Source organism: Larus michahellis, chromosome 1 (genome assembly GCF_964199755.1).
Source record: "Larus michahellis chromosome 1, bLarMic1.1, whole genome shotgun sequence".
NCBI lineage: Eukaryota > Metazoa > Chordata > Aves > Charadriiformes > Laridae > Larus > Larus michahellis.
Genome location: NC_133896.1, coordinates 213,420,124 through 213,442,841, shown reverse-complemented (window position 1 = coordinate 213,442,841; position 22,718 = coordinate 213,420,124). Strand labels below are relative to the sequence as shown.

The following is a 22,718-nucleotide window of genomic DNA, read 5'->3' as shown; positions in this document are numbered from 1 at the left end:
TTCTCTGGGCAACCTGGGCCAGGGGCTCACCGCCCTCACAGCCAAGAATTTCTGCCCGAGATCTCAGCTCAATCTCCCCTCTTGCAGTGGAAAACCCTTCCCCCTTGTCCCATGGCTCCCCTCCCTCATCCAGAGTCCCTTCCCAGCTTTCCTGGAGCCCCTTGAGGGACTGGAAGGGGCTCCAAGGTCTCAGTGGAGCCTTCTCTTCTCCAGGCTGAACCCCCCCAACTCTCTCAGCCCGTCCTCCCAGCAGAGGGCCTCCAGCCCTCCCAGCATCTCCGTGGCTTCCTCTGGCCCCCTCTAACTGGTCCACGTCCTTTTTGTGTTGGGGTCTCCAGAGCTGGATACAGCACTGCAGGGGGGTCTCCCCAGAGTGGAGCAGAGAGGCAGAACCACCTCACCTCAACCGAATCACAGAATTGTCCAGGTTGGAAGGGACCTTTCAGATCATCGAGTCCAACCATCAACCCAACACTGACAAACCCACCACTAACCCAATCTCAAAGCTCTATGTCTGCCCGTCGTGCGCACACGCGGGAAGTCCAAAGCAGCAATCCTCCTGTCCGTCCATCTTTCTCATTAGGGAATGGAACAATAAATGTGCGATGCAGCTTCCTGACGTCCCTTACGGTGTGGCCGTGGGTCTGTGATGCTTCAGTGGTCGTGGTGAAAGGGAGTAAAAAAGGAAAAAATGTGCTTTTCTGTTGCCCGCTTGGTTTGCGTTTGGCCCGTGGGCTGCTTGATGTATGTTGGTACATCACCGTTCTCTCCTTGCTCAGTGCTCTCGCCTCCTCTTCCTCCGGGCAGGGGACAGCCGTCTGTCCGGCGCATGCTGTGTGTTACACCGATACTGCGGGGGCAACAGCGTTATCCTGCGGTGAGTTTTATTGCAAGATCTGCCTGTTTTTTTGGTGAGGGAAGGGAAGTAAAAGGGCATCCTGGTGTAATTGCACGTGGATTTGTTAAGAGGAGGGTGGATGAGCAGGTGATTGTCTGAAAAGCAACACTTTTCCATGAGGTGGTCCCTCTGCTTCTAAAAATTCTCCTTATTAAACTGGTGGCTGTGCGGACTAAAGAAAGGCGACGGCGGTGGCACTTGTCCTGGGGTGGCACTTGTCCCGTCAGAGTTCTCCAAGCCCGATTCAGGGCCGAGCTTGGTTACCCTTTTGCTGCTTGACTAGAATCGGCCTTGCATATTTTTTTTTTTTTTTTGAAAGTCCTAATTGCGCAACCTATTAGTCTTGAAAAAAAACTGATAACTCCATTAATTAGCTTTACTTTGAAAACAAAGCTGGATAGGGAGAAAGGAACTCCTAAGCAGGCAGAGCAGCCGCAGAGTGGGGCGTTGTGGTTCTTACTGGGGCGTTGTGGTTCTTACTGGGGCGTTGTGGTTCTTACTGGGGCGTTGTGGTTCTTACTGGGGCAGCTATGGGGTTCCCGCTGGAATGAGGCCCCCGGTACCCGGTGGGGTGTGTTTCCCCGGGTGCCGGCTGCGCTGGACGCTCTGCAGATACCCCTTAAGGACGGACTTTGCTGGAAACAGGAGACGGGACTTTACCTGCCGATGGTCTGCAGCACGAGCTGGGGATCCCTCTGCTCCACGGCTGGAAATGGAGACTCGATCACCCCTCGTTCTGTCATAGTCGAGTGCTATTAATAACATGGCTTTTTGGCTTCTTTTCCGCTCTCTCCCTGTTACAGAGCGCAGCCTTTGGGACCTTCTGTTTCCCACCTCCCTCCCTGAGGACTGGAGTTTGCTTCTGGAGTCTGGGAGGTGTTTTGTGCGTGTGTAGGCGATGGCTGTCTTGTGACCTGTCTGCCTTTGCTTGTCTGATCGCATCCAAGTGGGTCTCTCCAGCAGACTTTAATTTTCCCTTCACCTTCGTTTTAATCAGCCCCTGCAGTCCTGCGTGATTGCTTTTCTGGCACCTCCGTAACTCCAGTTCATTTTTTAGAGGTCCTCAGGCAGGCGTAGACGATGGACTCTTTAATTAAATCACTGCTCCGTTACTCCTGCAGCACGTGGGAGCCTTGAGAAGTTTCTGCCTCAAACTGTGAGCCCAGTTAAAAACCAGCGTTCTGCCAGCGCAGCTCACCTGGGAGCTGAGCGTCGGGCACCGGGGTGGGAGTATTACTGGTGAATTACTCTTTTAACTGGCTAAAACTAAATAAATGCTGACCTGTTAGCTGCCAGTTGTGTATTGAGGTGAGCTTCCCTGGGCCGCCCCCGCTGGGGAGCCGGGCGATCGGCCCAGCGATGGCATGACTCTGCCCCATGGAAATGTTTGTTTTTCCTGGCAGTTACAGGACGAAGTACCCACCTCTACAATCCATATGAAAATCATCAGAGGCACATAAGGAAGTCATTAAGATAACTCCCTGTGTTTTTTTTGTACGTGAATTGTCTACGCTTGTTTGTTTTATCTTTATGAAATCGTATCGGGATGCTTGTTTGTTTGGATTACGGGCCTATTTTTAAGTAACCTGTTTTTTTCCATTTTGGAAAATGCATTAGCTTGCTGTGGATCGCGGACATCTGTGCAGGCTGACTTTGAGAACCACTGAGCGTTCCCTGAAGCCGCTCTCTGCCCCGTGTGAGCCCTTGACTCTTTGGCAGGTATCTGCCTTGCTAACCGTTGCCGTAAGAGATGTCCCCAGCATCCACAGAGGGGCAAACGCAGCGCTTCTAAGTGCACTTTGTCCTACCAAGGAGCCCTACGTCGTCTTAATTGCGCTGTCCTCTTAATTGCGCTGCCCCTTCACCTCCTCCAGGACTTCGAAATTACAGAAGGCTTTACCCATCCCAAACCAGCCTTCAGAAAGCGGCAGCAGTAGCAATCTGATAAGAAACGGTGACGTTTGTTAACCAACACACGCTCGCGCCGCATGTTTTGCAAGAAAAGATGCTATTTTTGTAGCTAAGTATTTCTTACATCTTTTTCCCTGAAGGGCTGAGTTCTTAAGGTCAGTTTAATTCATTCCTTCAGGTCCCGAGCTCTGGTGCCTGAAATTCGGCAATTCTCGGAGGAGGATAGAAACGTAATAAACACGAGAACTTTAAGAATGTTCCTCGTCTGAATTACAAATGAACAGCTTGCTTGTTTGAACAGTCTGCCCCTTTTCTAGTCAAGTTAAGCTTTGTATTGCAGGAAAGGGAGAAATAACTCAGGATTAAAGCTGCTAAGCAATGCGTATGTTTAGATTTGTAAAAGTGCCAGTACATAATTAATGTGTGAGTAAGCCAAAGAAAAAAAAAAAAAGTTGTTTTTTTCCTTGATATAGATAGACAAATGCAGGATAAAACCTAATTATTTTTTTTTGGGGGGGGGGGGGGGGCGGGGAATAATTTCTGAAAATATTTTCCAAGTAGCCGCTATTATTAATGTTGTTCATTCTAGTTGCTTTGCAGTTTTAAGGCAAAAACCCAAAGTACGTCATCTTGTGCCGGCCTGGAGGACTTGTGCTTGTTATTGAAAAGCTGCAGGATTTGGAGAGCGGGGAGGATAACCTCCAGAAGCGTTATTCCTGCTTAATCCTGCCTGCCGTGGCTTTTCCTCTCTGCTGCGGATGTCGGTGAGCACCGAGGGCTGGTGGCGGTCGCTGCAGCTTATTTCCGCAGGGATGAGCGATGGGTTGACAGGCCCTCGTGGAGCCTTTGAGCTTTCTCCTCCTTTGGGTATTTCTGCAGCCAGATCAGGGTCTGACCCGTCATCAGTGGGCTTTAAGCTTGTGGGAAGTAAAGATCCTGGTAGAAAGCGTTAGAGAACACTGTATAGGGGATGTTTTCTTTGGTTGAGTTTGGGTGAGTATGAGGATAATGGGATGACCGGGAAGGGTTTTTTTCCTGAGGAAGTCAAGCAAACAATTGCATTCTGTTCTTGAGGTCTAGCAGTGATGGGTTTTGTCAGTGTTGGGTTGATGGTTGGACACGATGATCTGAAAGGTCCCTTCCAACCTCGACGATCGTGTGATTCTATGTTTCTAATAGAGTGTTTATGTGAAAATGGCTGATTAAAGATCATCTCTGAGCGTTTTGGAGAGGAGATAGCGATTCAGTGTTCCTCATTATTTCACAGTGTGTCTGTTCTTTAAACTACAAAATGAGGAGTAGAATTTTTCTTTTTTTCTTTTAAAACCGGTGGAAAGGATCAGGAAAGAAGGACTTGTCTGTGCTCATGCTTTTAGCTGCGTGATTTGTGAACCCTTGTACATCTGCAGAGGAGGGGATGGGCCAGTTCCTCCCCGGGGCAGATCCTAGCACCTTACACCAGGACTGAGGTACGGAAATATTGCAGCTCGGTGACATTCCAGAGGGATGTGGTGGGGTAGGATAGGATCACGCCAGGCTCTGCTCTGTAGCAATGTCCCTTCTCTCGGAGGGTGAGCGTGGCTGTTTCAGTTCCCAGCCCCCCCCCGGAGGTGACCCATAGTGGGATGCCACCGCAGCCATCATAAGCCTCAAAGAAAAAGGTATTAGAAACCCTTCCTGCCAGTGGGGCCATGTGTCGGGGAGCCTCCAGGCTGGCTTTGGCTGCGGGTGTCCCGGGAGGTGTGAGTTGCGACCCTCTGCCGCCGTGCTGGGAAGATGAAGAGGTTCCTCAGCCTCCGTCAGAGGTGGCAACTTGAAATGGCGCTCGGCTTGCTTTAGGAGGAGTTGTTTAATTAAGCTGTGTCCTGGAGGCCCTCCAAATAAAGGAGGAGATGCTCCAGGAGGTGTGAAACTGGGGAGTCTGAAAACTAACTTGGAAGACACATTTGTGGGAATGGTGACGGCAACACACCCGGCAGCCCCGCAGGCAGACAGACCTCTCGGTGGGGCAGTGATGGGTGCCATCCTTGTCCCACCTCGGGTGCCGTCCTCCTGGCCCAGGCAGAGCAGAGAGGTGCCAGGGTGACCTGGCCATGGCCATGGTTGCTGGAAACCAGAGACACACCGAGGCTCCACAGCACTGGAAGTGCTTCTAAGAACGGTGGGAGCATTGTCCTGCTTGTGATTTCCTTCAGCACTTGCTGACACTGCTGCCGGAGGCTTGTCTCCATGCTGGAGTGGACCGATTTGTTTGTGACCATCGTGCAAACCTCTGGAAATCACTCAGCCATCCAAACAGCTCTCTGCAGCTGTGGAGAGGGCAGTGGGGCTTCTGCGGAGGTGAGATGTGCTGCCCCGGCTGGAGCGGATGGCTCGGGGGTCTCTTGGAATCATAGAATGATAGAATTGTCCAGGTTGGAAGGGACCTGTCAGATCATGGAGTCCAACCATCAACCCAACACTGACAAACCCACCACTACCCCATGTCCCTCAGCACCACGTCTGCCTGGCTTTTAAATCCCTCCAGGGATGGCGACTCCACCCCTGCCCTGGGCAGCCTGGTCCAAGGCTTGATAACACTTTTGGGGAAGAAATTTTTCCTCATATCCATCCTAAACCTCCCCTGGCACAACTTGAGGCCGTTTCCTCTTGTCCCATGGCCTGTTCCTTAGGAGAAGAGCCCGACCCCCCCTGGCTACCCCCTCCTTTCAGGGAGCTGTAGAGAGCGAGAAGGTCTCCCCTCAGCCTCCTTTTCTCCAGGCTGAACACCCCCAGCTCCCTCAGCCGCTCCTCACCAGACTTGTGCTCCAGACCCCTCACCAGCTCCGGTGCCCTTCTCTGGACACGCTCCAGCACCTCAGTCTCTTTCGTGGGGGCTGTGTTGGATGCAGACAGCACCGTGGCTGCCAAGCATCCCATGGCGTGCCGTGCCTCAGACCCTGCTGCTCTCAGGGGTTTCTTGCGGGCCACGCCATCTCCTCAAGATTTATTTGCACTCCGTGTTTTGTAGATAAACAGGTTTTCCTGTTTCTCACTTGGTTTAATTTGTTGTATACTTTAAAAAAAAAAAAAAAAGACATGGAAAGGGCTATTTGGGGGCACTCAGTGCACCTCTCCCACGCTGCAGACAGCAGGATGAGTTCTACAGAAGTTTTTCTTACAGCTGTTGTTATGAAGGTGGGAGGTGGGATCTCTTGTTATTTTTTCTCCCACCTCTCTTGTAGGGTTTGAGGTTTTTTCCCCTCCTCTTGGAGAAGGAGAAAAAACATGTTTCATGCTTGTGTGACTTTGTAAACGGGAGGGTCAACCCTTTGAGTTTGTCATTTAGAAGCTGAACCTTAATCTAGTTGTCCACTATTCCTGTGCCGTCCCTGCGGGGATGGGCATCTTAATTTTTTTCTTTCATCTGACTGTCTTAGATGGAGGAATTGCTCTCCAGAGATGCCTGTTCCCCTCCATGGGTTATAGAAGGAGCTTAAGCAGCTGGCACTAGATGAGATGTCCCTTTTGCGGTGACAAGTGGCATTGTCTTCTCACACCGCTCCGGAGCTCCATGTACCGAGACGGCTCAGCCCTGGTCCTGCACCCTGCCTCCAGCTTGCTGCTGGGTGTTTGTTTAGCGTTACCGTTTGGATAAGTTGTCCAACTGGTTTGTTTTTCATCTTGTGGCTATTTTCAGCCACTCAGCCTAACAAGGTGAAATGTCTGGGATGCTTTTCTGTTCCCTGTGACGGCTATAAGGAGGCACACTGCCGGCAGGGGAGTGGCTCACCCCTGCCTTTCCTCTTTTTGGAAGCCTTTGGCTATCTTCTGGTCTATTTGGACCACTTAGTCCCATCTTTTTGTAAGAACAACAGTCTGTCTCTGCACAGATACCCTGAGCCGCAAATCCCAGCATTGCGATTACCCTGTTGACTGGCCGGGAGTGCGAGGAGGATCTGGCACCTTGGCTAGAAGCGACTTCTCCGGGCTCTGGGCAGGAGAAGCAGCAGGAGAGCCAGCGAGCAGTGCAACCCAGCTGGAACTGCGGGGACGGGGGCTGTGCCGCTCTCGGTGTGTGCCGAGAGCGTCTGTATCGGGGTGGAGGATGCCTGAGATGCGAGGGGAGGGGGACGTTTCACCCCATCTCTTCCTGCCCCTCTGTTCAGAGGGACGTGGACAGTCTGGAGAGGTGGGCTTGTGTGAACCTCATGGGGCTCAACCAGGCCAAGTGCAGGGTCCTGCACCTGGGTGGGGGCAACCCCCGGTCCCAACCCAGGCTGGGGATGGAGGGATGGAGAGCAGCCCTGAAAGAAGGGCTTGGGAGTGCTGGGGAGGAAAAGCTGGCCATGAGCCGTCACCGTGCGTGGGCAGCCCAGAAACCCCCCCCAGCCTGGGCTGCATCCCCAGCAGTGGGGGCAGCAGGGCGAGGGGGGGGATTGAGCTGAGATCTCGGGCAGAAATTCTTGGCTGTGGGGGTGGTGAGCCCCTGGCCCAGGTTGCCCAGAGAAGCTGTGGCTGCCCCATCCCTGGAGGGGTTCAAGGCCAGGTTGGCTGGGGCTTGGAGCAAGCTGGGCTGGTGGGAGGTGTCCCTGCCCAGGGCAGGGGGGTGGAATGAGATGATCTTTAAGGTCCCTTCCCACCCAGACCATTCTGTGATTTGATGATTCTTGCAATTGTAGATATGTAATGTGTTCACTCTTGCAATTGTCCTTGTGATTCCTTTGGGGTTGGGAGAAACTCTCAAACTGCCATTCACTCAGGTAAGATTAATTTTTAAAACAAACCCGACTCTTGCTCCTCGGTTAAAGACCAGAGAGGACCTGTGAGCAAAGGTGGTTTCCCTCCAGTGTCTGCCAAACGACTGCGCTGGGAACATCACTTCAAACTCCTCCAAGTTCCTCACGGTCTCTAGTATATTTAACCTCATCGTACTGTAGGATGTGGAAGCACTGGTCTTCCTATTTCCAATGAAGGATTAAAATGCAGAGATATCATTGTCATGCAGGAAGCCATCTGGCAGAGCTGGGACTTGAACCCTCTCACAAATGTCAGCTTGGTGGCCCAGCCTGTGGGACATCCATCATCTCCTGGGCATGGCTGAGGCGCAGTTTGTAATGGGGGAGTTCACTCAAATCTGCGCTGGGTTGTAAAGTAAATTTAGCGCCTTGATGTGAATCTGGCGCTGGGTGAATTGGTCTGGTGGGTCAGCTGCCTTCACAGAGTCTCTCCCACACCTCCAGAAACACGTCCAGATGGAGAAGCAGCAAGTGGTGGTGAATAAACCGCTTTCCTCAGGCTGTGCTGGTTGGGGCAAGCGCCGTGCTGTGCTCTGCTCATCACCCTGCGCTCGATTCCTCTTGATGCACTCTATGATTCCACAGTGGGGCTGGTCAGCACACTGGAGACTGTCATTCCTGGAGCTGGGCATCTCCGATCCATTAGTTGTGGGGTTGCGGATGACCACTAGGCATTAGTTATGCTAATCTGGAAAGAGAATAGAAATCCAGCATTTGAACCTTAATAGCCAACAGTAGGCTTCTACGACTGTGCGATGGTTCAGTAAATCCCTTTGTTGGTGAAGACAGAGGAAAGGTTAGGGTTGGCATGTGAAGTGTTCGTTAGCCAACGGCGGCCAGGGTTGCCGAAGGCAAGTTCTGACCGACAAGGTGGTCAGCGGCTGTGTGTCCCACCAGGATGCAGATTTCTGAGAGGAATGGTTTCCCCGTGTTTTGATAACTTCTTCATACCCGTTTTCTTGCTCCGTCCTACGAAGAGGGTTTGCGGAAGGGGACTAGAACACCTCTCTGATGAAGAAAGGCTGAGGGATTTGGGTCTTTTCAGTCTGGAAAAAGGACAACTGAGGGGGGATCTTATCAAGGCTTATAAATACTTAAAGGGCGGGTGTCAGGAGGATGGGACCAGGCTCTTTTCAGTGGTGCCCAGCAACAGGAGAAGAGGTAATGGGCACAAACTGGAACACAGGAAATTCCATCTCAACATGAGGAGGAACTTCTTTCCTGTGAGGGTGGCAGAGCCCTGGCACAGGCTGCCCAGAGAGGTGGTGGAGTCTCCATCTCTGGAGACATTCCAAACCCGCCTGGACACGTTCCTGTGCCACCTGCTCTGGGTGACCCTGCTCTGGCAGGGGGTTGGACTGGAGGGTCTCCAGAGGTCCCTTCCAACCCGACCATTCTGTGATTCTGTGAAGACAGTTTGTGTTACAGGTTTGAGTTTTGTGGGGCTGAGCAGCCCTTCACATGAGCATCGATGGTGTCGAGCACACGTCGGTCGGGTGGATGGGGATCTCCTGCACACGTCCAGAGAAGGTCCTCGCTTCTTGCTGGTCTAGGCCTGTCTCCTGCAATTAGGCTTGGGAGCTGCCTGGCGGTAATGCCAGTCCCAATAAAGATTAAAAAAAGAATAAAATTCCAACGAATTGTAACTAATGCTAGAGAGTGCATTCGCTCTTCACTTGTGTTGCTTTTAATTGCAGTTGTCTTCCAGTAGGTCACCATTATTTATCCAAAGCGTAGATGAGCAATATTTATTGCTGTTATAAACCCATTTTACAGCCACCTTGTCTCCACGCTTGTCTACACGTAGTGTTTTTGCATGGGAACGGTGTGGGGGGCTGATGTGAGGTCTCCTTGTCTTGATATTGGCTAAATTTTTCTGAAATTACCGAGCGCTTAATGAAGGTTTGTTTGGTGGTGGCAAACTTGGTACGTGCTGCAAATCCAGTTACGTGGTTCCTTGGCCGTTGCACCAGAATACAAGTGACTTAATAAAAAGAGCAAATTTGCGTTGGAAAGAAAGAAGAAAAAGGTTTTATCGTTCAATAGAGTCTTTGTGTAAGTATTGGTAAAAGTGCGCGTGAAGTGCAGAACGTGAGAACAGAGACTGGTTTTAGTGGAGTGGAGTTGGTTCGGGATCAGGAAACTGCAGGGAAGTCGCCCAGTTTGAGGCAGAGGAGGAAAACTCATGACACCTTTTCCCCTTTATTCTGATGCTGGAAGCAATACCTTCTGCCTCGAGAGACTAGAGTATGTCTCTTCCTATTTAATGACGTGCTAAAAAAGATTCAGAGGAGTCCAGACTTGTGTCCCTGAAACACCTATGTATTTGTGTTAGGATTTGGCAGAGAATTTTACTGGTGGCCACGGTTACGCCTTTAGTAAACGCGATTCTTTACCTCGAATGTAGCTGATGTTGAATAGTGAATCAACGTGACCCCGATCCAGGACAGCAGAACAGAAATAACCCAGAATTTTAAGCACTGAGAGACTTTTTTTTTTTTTTCAGTGTAACGTACCCAAGTGTCACTGCTCAGATCCTGGTGCTCCTCCAGTCTCCCCGCAGAGACGGCGTCTGCCCGGGAGAGCAGCGAGGAATTACCGCTCACTGACAGTGACTTCAAAAAAACTTGATATGGGTAAACGTATAGTTCTTTGTAGGTCATGGTAAAGGCAGCAGTCTTTTTCCAGAGCTCTTATCAACAGATACCACCACTTAATAAAAAAAGACAATCTATTTTCATCCGAGCACCGTGGGGAGCAGCATCCGGGACCGTTCCAGGCTGGAGGGAGCGGAGATGGCTGTGTAACGAGGCTAACGAGTTCTGTGTGCGATGCAGTGCCCCGAAGATGAGCACTACAGCTGTCTCCTGCTTTGTGGATGCCGTAACAGTTGGTAAAAAGCCCAGAGAGTAAAAAAGCTGCTAAAACCATGATAGTTTGGCTTTGCTGGTGCTTCCCACTTGGATGCTTAATGATGTGCTGCCTTCGAGGTACGGCTCTAGAAGATGAAAGGGACTTAGAAGAGATTTATCGGTAGCCTAATGATTGCTAAACTTAGTCGCTTGTTTCCTGGCTCAGGGCGTGCGAAAGTGCTGCAGAGGTGATAGTTTCGCTCTTGGGAAATAAACATTACCAGCGCATCCACTGGCAATGGTGCGATGCGTGTACTGGTCGAAAGGCTTTGGCAGGGCAGAGGTTGTAGGGAGGAACACAACATGTCTTTTTATTTTCTTTTCTTTTTCATTCTTATCGGCTGATGTAGCCTGAATAAATAAGACAAACTTTTTCAGCACTACTGCCTCGGTTTTATTTTTCCTCACCAAGTGAAATTGCCAAAAAACTTGGCAAATCGAGTGTCGTTGTTCCAGCACCGGCCCGGTGAGCCCCGTGGGCTCGGGGGGGCTCGGCTCTCCATCAGGCAGAAATATGGGCTGAGGAGCGGTGGGTTTCCCCAGAGGAGGGGACGATGGGTGGCTGCTCACGTGCCCCCCTCCATTATTAATCTTTGCAAGGCAAATGAGGGCCGTGGGTCTCCCCACCGTCAGCGTGGCTGGGGGAAGAAGCTAAAGCCATCTGCTTGGAGGGTCTCCAGCCCCCAGCCGTGCCGAGCAAAGCCCGTGGCCATCGCAGGGTGCCTGTGGCCGTCACAGGGTCCCCGCAGCCTGGCATTACCAAAATCGTAGTTTCAGGCATTTCTTTCTTTTTTATGTGCTGCCTGCAGAACGGGTGCTGATGAGACTGGGATCTTTGTTTTCCCAGTTTTGCTGCAGCTCACCCCTAACTCTTTAATCTGTGGGGACATTCCCACCAACTCACCCAGCCCCACATCCATACAATCGTCCTTCCTTGCTGCCGTGACCAGGGCAGTCACTCCTCTGGTGGCCTGTCATTATAACCACCTTCTTCGTGTCTCTTTCAAGAAAAGACTAGGTACATGTTTCCGTTAGGATTCATCTATTTTTAAGCTGTCTGTGACAATAATACTGTTCTTCTAGTCTCTTCATGTTTGTGCAGTAATCACAATATTGTAATCATGATATTTTTATTTTTAATCTGGATGCTGAAGGCTGCTGTCTTTCTTGAGTTTGGTGGTTTACGTCACGCAGAAAGTCATGGCCCCTCCTATATGTGTTTTGGTATAATTTTTTTTTTTTAAATAAGTCAAGACTGTTTTTTCTTATTAGAAGTTTATAGCTTAAATAGCCTTTTCTGCTGTTGGAAGCTGTGGTAGTCTATAATTAACTTAAACATAAATTAAGTGTTCTGTTTCTGAATACAGTTAATGAGCACTTAAGTTGATTACTCAGGTTGTTAATAAACTATTATAAGCTGCTGTTTGATTCAACTTGAAATTCATATTCTGATGTCTGTCTTTTCAACACTTAAGTGCTTTGCTGTATGGGCCGTAAAGAAATCCCCTTGATAAGGCTATTGTTGTTGGAAGGAGACTGCTCTAATGGGCGGTGTTCCCACTCGTGTGTTTCCAGCCCTGGGTCCACGTGGGGCTGCTGCTAGCATGGCCGGGAGGACACGGCGCTCGTGGGGAGCGGGGTCTCACCACCGAGAGCACTGCGCCGCGGCAGCGACCTGGCCTGGGTGGCCACGTCCTGGATGGTGCCATTGGACCAGGCTGCCCAGGGCAGTGGTGGAGTCGCCATCCCTGGAGGGATTTGAAAGCTGGGCAGACGTGGTGCTGAGGGACATGGGTTAGTGGTGGGTTGGTCAGTGTTGGGATGATGGTTGGACTCAATGATCTGAAAGGTCCCTTCCAACCTCGACCATTCTATGATTCTGTGATCCCTCTCTTTCATTCCTTACTCCGATTCAGCAGCCAGCCAGCTGTAAACTGCTCTGTGGGCACCCACATGTGGGGGACGGTATGTGAGGGGGAGGGAAAGTAATTCCCCTAATCCCAGCACAAATACAAAGTTCTGCTGGGAATCGTTCTTTAACCCGAGCCTGGTTGGCACGTAGCGATGCAAGGGTCTCCTACCTTTGTACCCGAATTGTAAACCCATCTGTGGGGAGGATTTATTGAGGGCCAAAGAATAAGTCCAAGTCCAGTTAATTTATTTTTTTTGCCCTCCTTGTGCTGCGGTGCACGCCAGAACACTTTGGGGGCCGAAGCTCAAGTGTTTCTCAAACCGGACTCTCCTGTTCCCTCTCCAAGTCGTACGTGATTTATCCTTCTCATTGAAACTCTGTGGGGCGAGTTTCTTACCGAATGAATAGTTATGGAGAAGATACTGTTTGTTCAGCTGAAATCATGAGGAACGGGGTCAAGCTCAACTCCAGCCTCCTGGCTCTGCGCCCGGGGTGGCTTTGAATGGCGCTTTCCATCCTTGGCACTTAGGAATAACCAAGAGGGACTGATCGTGTTGGTTCTCTTGTGAAAGCTAGCTGGGAGTTCAGGAGCTAGTAATTCAATTAACCATTGTGCAGGTTTAAATGGCTCGTCTAGTGCATGTCGTACAGCACGTGTGTAGTACGTGTTGGCTTTGCCGAGGGAGGCAAGGATGGAGATGGTCTGAGGAGGTGGTCGTAGTGGTGGGATGCTCTCTGTCTAGGGGGGATTCGGGCCACCTTCACAAAACACCCTGGCTATGGTCGCCGATTCAGACAGATACTTCCTCTGGCATTTCCTTAATTCATGTATTCTCTCCAAATTACCGCCGGTGGACTCAAATGTGGTTTTCTGTGGTCATATATGGCAGTGATGGCTTTTGAATTCCTCCAAATCCTGGCTCTGGATGCAGAGCCCCCCGAGGGCTGCGTGAAGGTGCTGCCCTGTGGTTCCTGTTGCTGTCTGACGTCCCAGCTGGCGGCTGTTTGGAAAAAAACTACCTCTTTCTGCTTTAATTTACCCTAAAACCGTGTCCTGTCCGCACGCCGCTGTGGGAGCATGGCTGTGCTTTGGGCGGCAGCGTGTTGTAAAACCCGGGGTGTTGCCTCTCCAGCCTGCTGAGGGGGAAGGTAAATAATGGCTTAAAAATGATGGGGGAAGAGGTGAGCTGCCATGCCGTGGGTGAACCCCAGTGTCTGGTCAGGTGTACGGGGACGTGTCGCATTTTCAGCAGCTTTGACCCTGCCAGGTCGCAGTGAAAACACACGCAGGGGAGGCTTTGGGTAGTCTCGGGGAGGATTAAACAACGTAATTTAGCAAAGTCGGTAGGACAACAGCTGCCTTAGTAACAGAGCTGCGCTAAGGAAAAATTTGGCATTTTCTGGTCTCTTCCTCGTGTTTTTTACTTCGCCAACAAAGTCGCTTTAGAACGCTGAGCGTTAACACGGAATGCATCACGCTGAAACTCTTCCCCATGTGTGGAAGATGAGGACCACGTTGTCCAATGAGTTGCCAGCTTGCCTTTTAAAGCCATTTTATTACTGCTGATAGCCTTGGAGATATTCGAAAGCCCGTCTTCGGGGAAGGTGCAGACGTGGTTTGTGATCACTCTGAGATCGCCGCTGCGGGAAGCGCTGATGGCTGTGCCGTCCTCTGCTCTGCGGGCCAGCTGGCCCTGGGACCTCCTCCCTTGCAGTTTCAGTAGGGTTTTTTCCAGCCAAGGGCGAGGTTTCGAAAGCTGCTGAGCTGACTGAATAACAGCGTGCTGTTGCTGAAAAGCATTTCCTCCTGGTTTTGGCAGTGCTTCTCCTGCAGTTTGGTGCTCGGCAGAAGCAGTCGGGCTTGCGCGGAGCCAGGGAGGTCTCGGCGTGGTGGTGTTTGGGTCTCTGTGGTTGGTGCTCGACCAGGCTCTCACCCCAGTTTCATAGAATCATAGGATGGTTGGGGTTGGAAGGGACCTTTAAGATCATCTCATTCCACCCTGCTGCCCTGGGCTGGGACACCTCCCACCAGCCCAGCTTGCTCCAAGCCCCGGCCAACCTGGCCTTGAACCCCTCCAGGGATGGGGCAGCCACAGCTTCTCTGGGCAACCTGGGCCAGGGGCTCACCGCCCTCACAGCCAAGAATTTCTGCCCGAGATCTCAGCTCAATCTCCCCAATTGCAGTGGAAACCCCTTCCCCCTCGTCCCATGGCTCCCCTCCCTCATCCAGAGTCCCTCCCCAGCTTTCCTGGAGCCCCTTGAGGGACTGGAAGGGGCTCCAAGGTCTCAGTGGAGCCTTCTCTTCTCCAGGCTCTTCTCCAGGTTTGGTTCCTTATGGAGGTGGTGATGGGTGGCAGCAACACAGGCATCTCCAGGGTGAGGTGTCACCTAATGCTGCCCCAGGCTGCTTCCAGTCCCTCTGGAATGGGGAACCTCATCATTGCTTTGCTTTTCTTAGTCAATATCCTGTTCTATAAAGTTCCTCTTTTTGGTGGTCACCTACAGAAAAATGTCACTTTATTAAATGTATTATTTGTCAAAGTGTGACTCTTCCCACTCTGTCCTCCAAGAGCAGCATTTCCATTTTCCAGCGTAGCAAAACAGGGCATCAAATATCTGTTTTAACCCGTGTTCCACAACGAGTCATTTCAAGACTGACTTTTTTTTTTTTTTTTTGGCTTGAGCTGATATGAACTCTCTTCCCCCCCGCCCCCCCCAGTAACAACCTTTATTAGCGAGCTGGCGTTTGCTCAGCCCCCCGCGGGGCAGGCCAGCTCCTCTGCCAGCGTGGTGGCCGCGCTCGGTGGCCTTGCGCCAGCGCAGCACACGCCTTCCCGCACCTACGCAGCACCGCTGCTCCGAATGGGGCTGGAATTCTTACGTTGCTTCTGTATTCCAAGAGGCAGCTATTAACTTTGGGGCAGGAGAATGATGATTTAGGAACAGCGCGCTCAGGCCCACTCGCACATCGTGTGTGTTCTCCTTCCCTTGAGCAGGGAGAGTGCACCCAGGATAGGCCAAAGTGATCCTCCTTTGCTCGAGCAACATGTTTGGTTGATGAGGAGGGGAAAAAAAAATAATACAAATCTTGTTTCCCTAATGTGAATAATCTTCACCTACTAATAAAGAGATTTATTTTAATTTTTGCCAGTGTTGCTCCTCCTAATTGCTGCTTTTCATGTTCTGCTGAGCCGTGTATGGAGCATTGTCACCTGGCAGTAACTAGTCACAGGGCAAGTGAAGAAAGTGGGGATGAGGTTAATCTTTTATAATTACAATTAGTGGAAAAAAAGGTGTGTTGGGCTGTGTGGGAGAGTCTTTCCCTGCTGGCACAGGATCCCCCTGTTGTGGGAGGAGACCTTCCTGAATGCTCCTGCTGCTCTTTGTTCAGAGTGGTGGCACTTGCTTCTTCACCTGCCTCTATTCCTCGATCTTTCTGTTACCGTTTAACATGTTAAATGTGGAATGTGATGGAATTGCCTTGCTAAGAGCACTTCCTAGGTAGTGCCTGGTGCCTCCAGGATCTCATTCTTGTACCAAGGTTCCCAACTGTCACCATCAGGTTTGTAGAACCAAACGGGTCTGCGAGCACGAAGAATAACCAAACTTGAGTTTTCTGCAGATTCGTGTCCTGTGTTGATGAGCTGCTTCCTCCTCCTCCTCCTCCTCCTCTTGCTTTCCTCTCCCCACCCTCTTCCCCTTCCCACCCTGTGTCATCAGCTTTCTCCTCCACTGTCTGCCGGGACCGTGGGTGGCCCAGTGCCTGCCGGCCTCGGGTCCCCTGCACCGGTGGCCTGGTACTGGTAGAAAGGGTTGGAGAACACTGTATAGGGGACGTTTCTTTGGTTGAGTTTGGGTGAGTAGGAGGATAATGGAATGACCGGGAAGGGTTTTTTTCCTGAAGAAGTCAAGTTAACAATTGCATTCTGTTCTTGAGGTCTAGTAGTGGTGGTTTTTGTCAGTGTTGGGTAGGTGGTTGGCCACGGTGATCTGAAAGGTCCCTTCTAACCTAGGCAATTCTATCATTCTAATAATTAAGGTGTGTTTTTGCAGAACAGTGTTTTCCTGCTAGGTCCACCCGTGGGTGTGACGATGGCGAGCAGCATCTCGCCTTGGCACGGCCCTGCTCTGTAAACAGTTGTGCTCTTGAATGGGAGAGAAGAACTTTGCTGGTTTCAGGGGGGAAAAAAAAAAAAAGTCTTGTAAATGAGAAAATGTTTTAAACTACAGGGATCTGTTTCCAGGGAGCTTGGTGGATGCAGCAGTGCTGTTACCCCCCAGGATGGTTTATTTGCAAGCGGCAGCCGATCCCTTCTTGCCATGGGAAAGGGACGGAGCAGAGCCTCCAAAAGGGCACTGAGCAAAGGCTCCGTTTTCTGCTCTCTAGAACTTCTGTGAAAATTTGAATCATCGGCTCTTGGTAAGACACATGAGGGATAAATAAGGTTAAAATTGGGAGAAGCTGGCCTTGTATGGCAGCATGGGAATGGCGCTGCTTCGCTTGAATTAATTAATCAGAAGCTTTGTCTGTGAAGGGGCTGTGGGGATGCTCGGTTCAGGCTGTTGCGATATGAGGAGGAGGAGGAGGAGGGCAGGCATGTGGGCAAGAGGTCCTCCTGCTTTGTCCATTCGCGGAGCTTTTCCTCCTGGGACAATGTGCTCCTTCAGCGGTCCTTGGAATCCGTGACCGCAAGAGAGACGGGATTTCGGCTCAGGGGCTGCAGGTTCCGGAAAGAAGAGCAGAGGAAAAGGACCCCACCAAAAAAGCCCCTATAAAGCAACAGTTCTGGAAACTTTGCTTTGGTCCAAGCATTGAGGATGCTTAATTTTGCTAAATTGCTTAATTTTGGCTGGTCGAGAGACTAGGGTGTAAGCCTGGCCTTTGTGTCGATTCTGCGCTACCCACCTCGTAGATGCAGGAAGGTGATTTCAGAAACCCTCCACCCCCACACTGCTCGTATTGGAAGTCTCTTTAAATTCCTAAGGGAACTCCCCCAAGTCATGAACTGATAATGCAATAAAACATAACGGGAATACATTAGCGTGAACCGTCTCTGGCCAGAGGAGCTGTTTGGGTCTGAAAGTGCTTCACCATCGCCATGTCAGATCTTTGCAGAAATCAAGCCTTCAAAGGAAGGCTCGGTTGGCGCGAAGAGCTGCCGCCTGCGGTTCTGCTTGCTGGCCTGAGCAAGGATGACCTAGGAGAAAGGGTTTAGTCCTCCTGTTATAGAAAGCAGGCTCACCTTTTCCTATCCTTTCCTGTCTCTGCAGTGGGAAAAGCCAGGCGGCCGTGCTTTGGATTGAGAGCGATGTGCACCCGCTGGGGGCTGATGGGGCTCAACCCAGCAAGGGGTTGGTCCATGTCTGGAGCAAACACGTTTTACTTAGAGTTGCTTTAAGTATTCCTCAGCACCTTTAGTCTGTGGTACCTGCATGGACAGGCAGGTTTGACCTTTAGGAGCAATCCGTGGTGATTTTCTCTTCCTGAAGCTGCCGTCTTTATGGCTGCACAGGAAAACTTGTCGTCTCTACGGGCTGCTTGTGGGCGCTGGGCCGGTGGGCAGCCGCTTGCAGGTGCATGGACCTAAGCCACTGTTACTCTTATCTCTTATCCTGTAAAAAAAATAAGGCAGAGATAAGAGAGGAAGAACAGAGAGATAGTTTCTATGGAGTGGGTGTGATTTGACTACTCCCTTCTAGCATTATGAACACGACTGACTGCTCCTCCGTGCCGGCCTGGGAGCTGCCCGGTCCCACCGCCTGCACAAGCTGAATGAAATACTCACACGCAAGAAATCGGTTCAGCCTTGATGCGCAACTCCTTTATAGAAAGCTCTTGGTAAAAAGGATGATCGCTTTTTAGAAGTGATTTTAATTTTGACAAGTGAGGATGAAATATTTAAAATCATAAAAGCAGGTCCCTGATTTAATGCCCGTGGGAGGACAGAGAGAAGACGGAGCGAGACTCTTCTCAGGTTTGCAAGGGTAAGGGGAGAGGCAGCGAACACAGATCACAGCAGGGGAATTTCTCATTAAATATTAGGGAGGTGTTTTCATAACGAAGGTAGTCAGGCATTGAAACTGGGGCTCAAAGAGGTGGTGAAGCCTCCAGCCTTGGAGATACCAGAACTCAACTGGACGGGGCCATGAGCAGTCTGACCTAAGCTGGCACCTCTTGGTTGAAGGACGAGAGCAGGAGGAGTTCTGTGCATGAAGGGACAAGGGAGTTACACACCCTTCAGTATTCAAATAGTGAAATTATCCAACCGTTAGCGATACAAGTAGCTGCAAAGCAAAAGCTGCTTTGTGTGCCGAAGCTTGCTGCTGCTTGCAGCCGCTCTTCCCGGTTAGGCTGATGTATGTCTACGAGGAAGCAAACGTTTTCTCCTGTGAACCCAATTAGGATGTATGAAGAGCCTCCAAATTTTGCAGATAACTTTTTGAAGCAGTCTTAGTGGTAGTAGTAGTAGTAAGGATCACATTTAAAAAAAAACCCAACACGCCACTAACCAAGCAAGAAAGCCAAACCACCACTGTTCTAGCTAAAGCCAAAAATCATGGGGTAAAATGCATTTTCAACCTGATTTACTGATGTGTGCATTTTTGTACTCCGATGTCAGCCGATGTAATCAGTCAGGTTGCGTCACCATGGGGGTGACATAATTCAGGAGACAACGATCAGCCCGTGTGAAGGAGAGGAAAATTGAGGTAGGAGCGTGAGTGATAGGGGGAGAACGTCTCCTGCGGAAGAAAGCTGTTTGGAGCAGGCTGGTCTGCTGGTGGCTGGTGCCGGTGGGCTGTGGGGCTCCATGGGAAGCTGCAGACCCGGTGGTGGTCTCAGCAGGGAGCAGAGCCAGCTGCTGACCCCCTGATGGTGGCTGGGAAGTGGCTGCACAGGCTGGTCCATGTCACAGCCGAGGTGGCAGCAAGGGCTGTGTCCCACCTGCAGGAGACCCTCTGCAGGTACCCGTGCTGCTTCCCTTCGTGCAGCCTGTCTGTAATTTTGTCCTGTAATTCTGCAAGTTCTCCTCTCACACTTTTATTTGACTTTTTGGAGGTAGCCGGAGCAGTGCTGATTTACGTTTAGGTGGATACTGGTGGTACAACTTCATTTAGACTGAAGATAAAACTGAGTCCTACCTCCACACTGCGCAGGAGCCAAGCGGCTCAGCTTGGAGCTGGTCTGGCACCTCCTCTGCGTCTGGAGACACAACCACAGTGCTGATGTGTTCCTTCCTTGCCTGTGGAATGCTTTAGACTTCTTTAAACTCTCCTTCATTTCCTAGGTTCTTTGAAGTGTTGTATCTCCTTTAATCCTAGGGTTGGCCTCCAGAAGAGAGCTGTGGTCAGGGTGGCTGGGGCCAGAGCGGTTCTCAGCGTTGTTGCTGAGGCTGAGGGGTGCGTGATGCTGTCCCCCTTGTATCCCCTTCTGTCCCCCCCATGTCCCCAGTGTTACTCTGTGCCTTCGGGCAGCAGCACGGTTCCACCTGGGAAACTAGGTTAACGGTTGGACTTGATGATCTTAAAGGTCTCTTCCAATCAAAACAATTCTATGATTCTATGAAACAGCCCAATGCAAATTGCTGTGGCCTGTGCAGGCCACATCAGATCACGGGGAGCGGTGGAGGGCAGAGGTGTCCCTCCGAGGGACCTGGACAAGCAGAAGTGGGCTGGCAGAAGCCTTTGTTAAACCTGGAGTTGAACAAAAGCAAGCGTGAGGTCTTGTGTCTGGGACAGACAAACTCTGCTCAGCGATATGGGCTGGGGCCAACTCTCTGGGAAGCAGCTCTGCAGAACAACATCATAGAATCATTTAGGTTGGAGAAGACCTTCAAGATCATTGAGTCCAACTGTTAACCCAGCACTGCCAAGCCCACCACTAACCCATGTCGCTCAGCACCATGTCTACACGTCTTTTAAACAGAAGTTGCCCGTGGGCAGAATGACCTTGGGTGAGGGAGGCAGGAGAGGGTCCATCAGGTCCAAGGAGGTGGTCCTCTTCTTTATCAGGGACTTCTGATGCTGCATCTGGAGCACTGTGTCTGCGTTGGGGCTCCCCAGCACAGAGAAGGGGTGGACGTGCTGGAGTGGGTCTACCAGACCCGCTATGGTGGTTGGGGCTCTATCCCAGCCTGGGGCAGAGGGAGGGCATGGGGAGACCTGGCCTCTGACTCGCAGCCACCCCATTGTGCTGCTCAGAGGTGGAGCCAGACCCTTCCCGGAGGTGCCCAGCGCACACGGGCTGCGACACGGGGAACCCCGACCACAATTAGGGGGGAAAATCACTGTACAAGTGGTCAAATCCTAGAGGGGCTGGGGGGAGGTTGTGGGGTTTCCATCCTGGGTGACCTGGCCTGAGTTAGGGCTGCTTTGGGCGGCTCAACCTGGATGAGCTCCAGGGGTCCCTTCTCATCTACCCTGACGTTATTCCATGGTTGGGATTTTATGAGTCTGTAATTTTATTTGGCATCTTTATTGCATAATGCATCGCTCTGGAGGTAACTTTGACTAGCCCTGAGGTAAATCCTGTTCTATTCTGGTCCTGCCTGAATAATAAAATTAGAAATATGCTTGTATTAGGTGTTAAGCATTTATCAATTTATTTATCAAGGCATTTATCTTGCTCTCTGAGAGCAAGAGGGGAATTACATATTTCTCTGCCACCTTGTGAAAGCTACCACAATTTTTGCTTGTGTTGCAACATAAAATTATGTATCTTGAGCTCTTCTTGCTCCCAGTGTTTTTTGCAGCATGTATCACGTACCGGAGTGCCAGGAGCTGGGGACTGGGAGTCCCTGGCTTTGGGCGAGCGCTGCTGCGGTAACAGCTCACGTGGGTCAAGGGTGATGAGATGGAACGGCAGAAATATTGTGGGTTTTTCTTTGATTTCTTCGCAGCTTTCTTTGGCGTCTCAAATTTTTCAGGCAGGAATGACTCACTCATCCATTATGTGGTTTCCTGACTTTTAGCAATTTTTCTTTCACTTAAAAAATAATAATTATTAGCTTTGAATCACCGTGCTCGGCAGCCAGCATTCAAAGCTGCGCACCGTGGGCTGTGGCTGACTGGGGCGGCTGACTCACGTCTGTTTTCAGATTGACATTGATTTCTTCCCACCCCTCGCTGGGTTTCTGTCTTTCAAACTATCTGTAAGGCACGGAGCTGCTGGAGCGGCGCCAGAGGAGGCCCCGGAGATGCTGGGAGGGCTGGAGCCCCTCTGCTGGGGGGACAGGCTGAGAGAGCTGGGGGGGTTCAGCCTGGAGAAGAGAAGGCTCCGTAGAGACCTTGGAGCCCCTTCCAGTCCCTCAAGGGACTCCAGGAAAGCTGGGGAGGGACTCTGGATGAGGGAGGGGAGCCATGGGACGAGGGGGAAGGGTTTTCCGCTGCAAGAGGGGAGATTGAGCTGAGATCTCGGGCAGAAATTCTTGGCTGTGAGGGCGGTGAGCCCCTGGCCCAGGTTGCCCAGAGAAGCTGTGGCCGCCCCATCCCTGGAGGGGTTCAAGGCCAGGTTGGCCGGGGCTTGGAGCAAGCTGGGCTGGTGGGAGGTGTCCCTGCCCAGGGCAGGGGGTGGCACTGGGTGGCCTTTAAGGTCCCTTCCCACCCAAACCATTCTGTGATTCTATGAAATGAGCAGCAGTGCTGGGGATGTCGCTTGTTGAGCTCGGGGCGCATCGGCAGATGGCCATGGGCTTTGTCCCCCATCATTCCTGTCCCACCATGATTAGGGAGAGGAGAGCTGGTGGGAGCTCTTCCAGAGCACTGAGAGCATCCAGCCTGGTGGCTCACGGTCCCAGGTCCCCATGTGGCTGCATCTGCGGAGATCGGGGGTGGTTGTATCTGGCACTGAAACAGGCTGGAGCTCCCTGGCCTGAGGAAGAGGTTGGGAGCACCGTGGGTGAGGGAAAAGCTCTGTTTGGCCTCTGGGAACATGGATGACACTGTGTGGTTGGGGCAATGACTCCAGAAAAGTGGCTGTTTTGGAGCACTGGTGCAGAATTGCTCTTCCGAAATCCAAAAATTTCTATAATATTTTTATACTGAGAAATGTTTACACCTCAGCATTAATAAACATCCGTTACATCTAAAGATAAGTAACCTTATACCAAATTTAAAGCGAAGAATGTCACTTTTCCCTAGAAGCATTAACCGAATCTGCTGGTTCTGGCCCCTGGAAAGCGGAGGGGCGGGAGGGGACCCTTCCCCATTGCGGCTCCTGTGGTGTGCTCTGTAAGTTCTGGAAACAGAGAGAACCTGCAGTGCAAAAGAAGTGAAGGAGAGATAAATCTCTTTGACGTTCTATGAATTAC

At 51.1% G+C, this 22,718-nt stretch overlaps 1 protein-coding gene across 28 annotated transcripts in view; it reads left to right on the top strand.

The window, feature by feature from the left end:
• STIM1 (stromal interaction molecule 1) overlaps positions 1 to 22,718 on the top strand; it is a 112,645-nt gene that overhangs the window by 7,262 nt on the left and 82,665 nt on the right. For 12 of the 28 annotated variants that reach the window (XR_012585177.1, XR_012585179.1, XM_074571966.1 and 9 more), the window contains one exon: positions 10,094 to 10,480. The exons of the other annotated variants lie outside the window; for them this stretch is intronic. Coding sequence is in view for 10 of the 12 variants with exons in the window: in XM_074571966.1 (XP_074428067.1) it covers positions 10,249 to 10,480 (232 nt within the window). In the remaining 2 variants the exon portion in view is untranslated. The remainder of the gene's footprint in view (positions 1 to 10,093; positions 10,481 to 22,718) is intronic. 28 annotated transcript variants of the gene reach the window in all.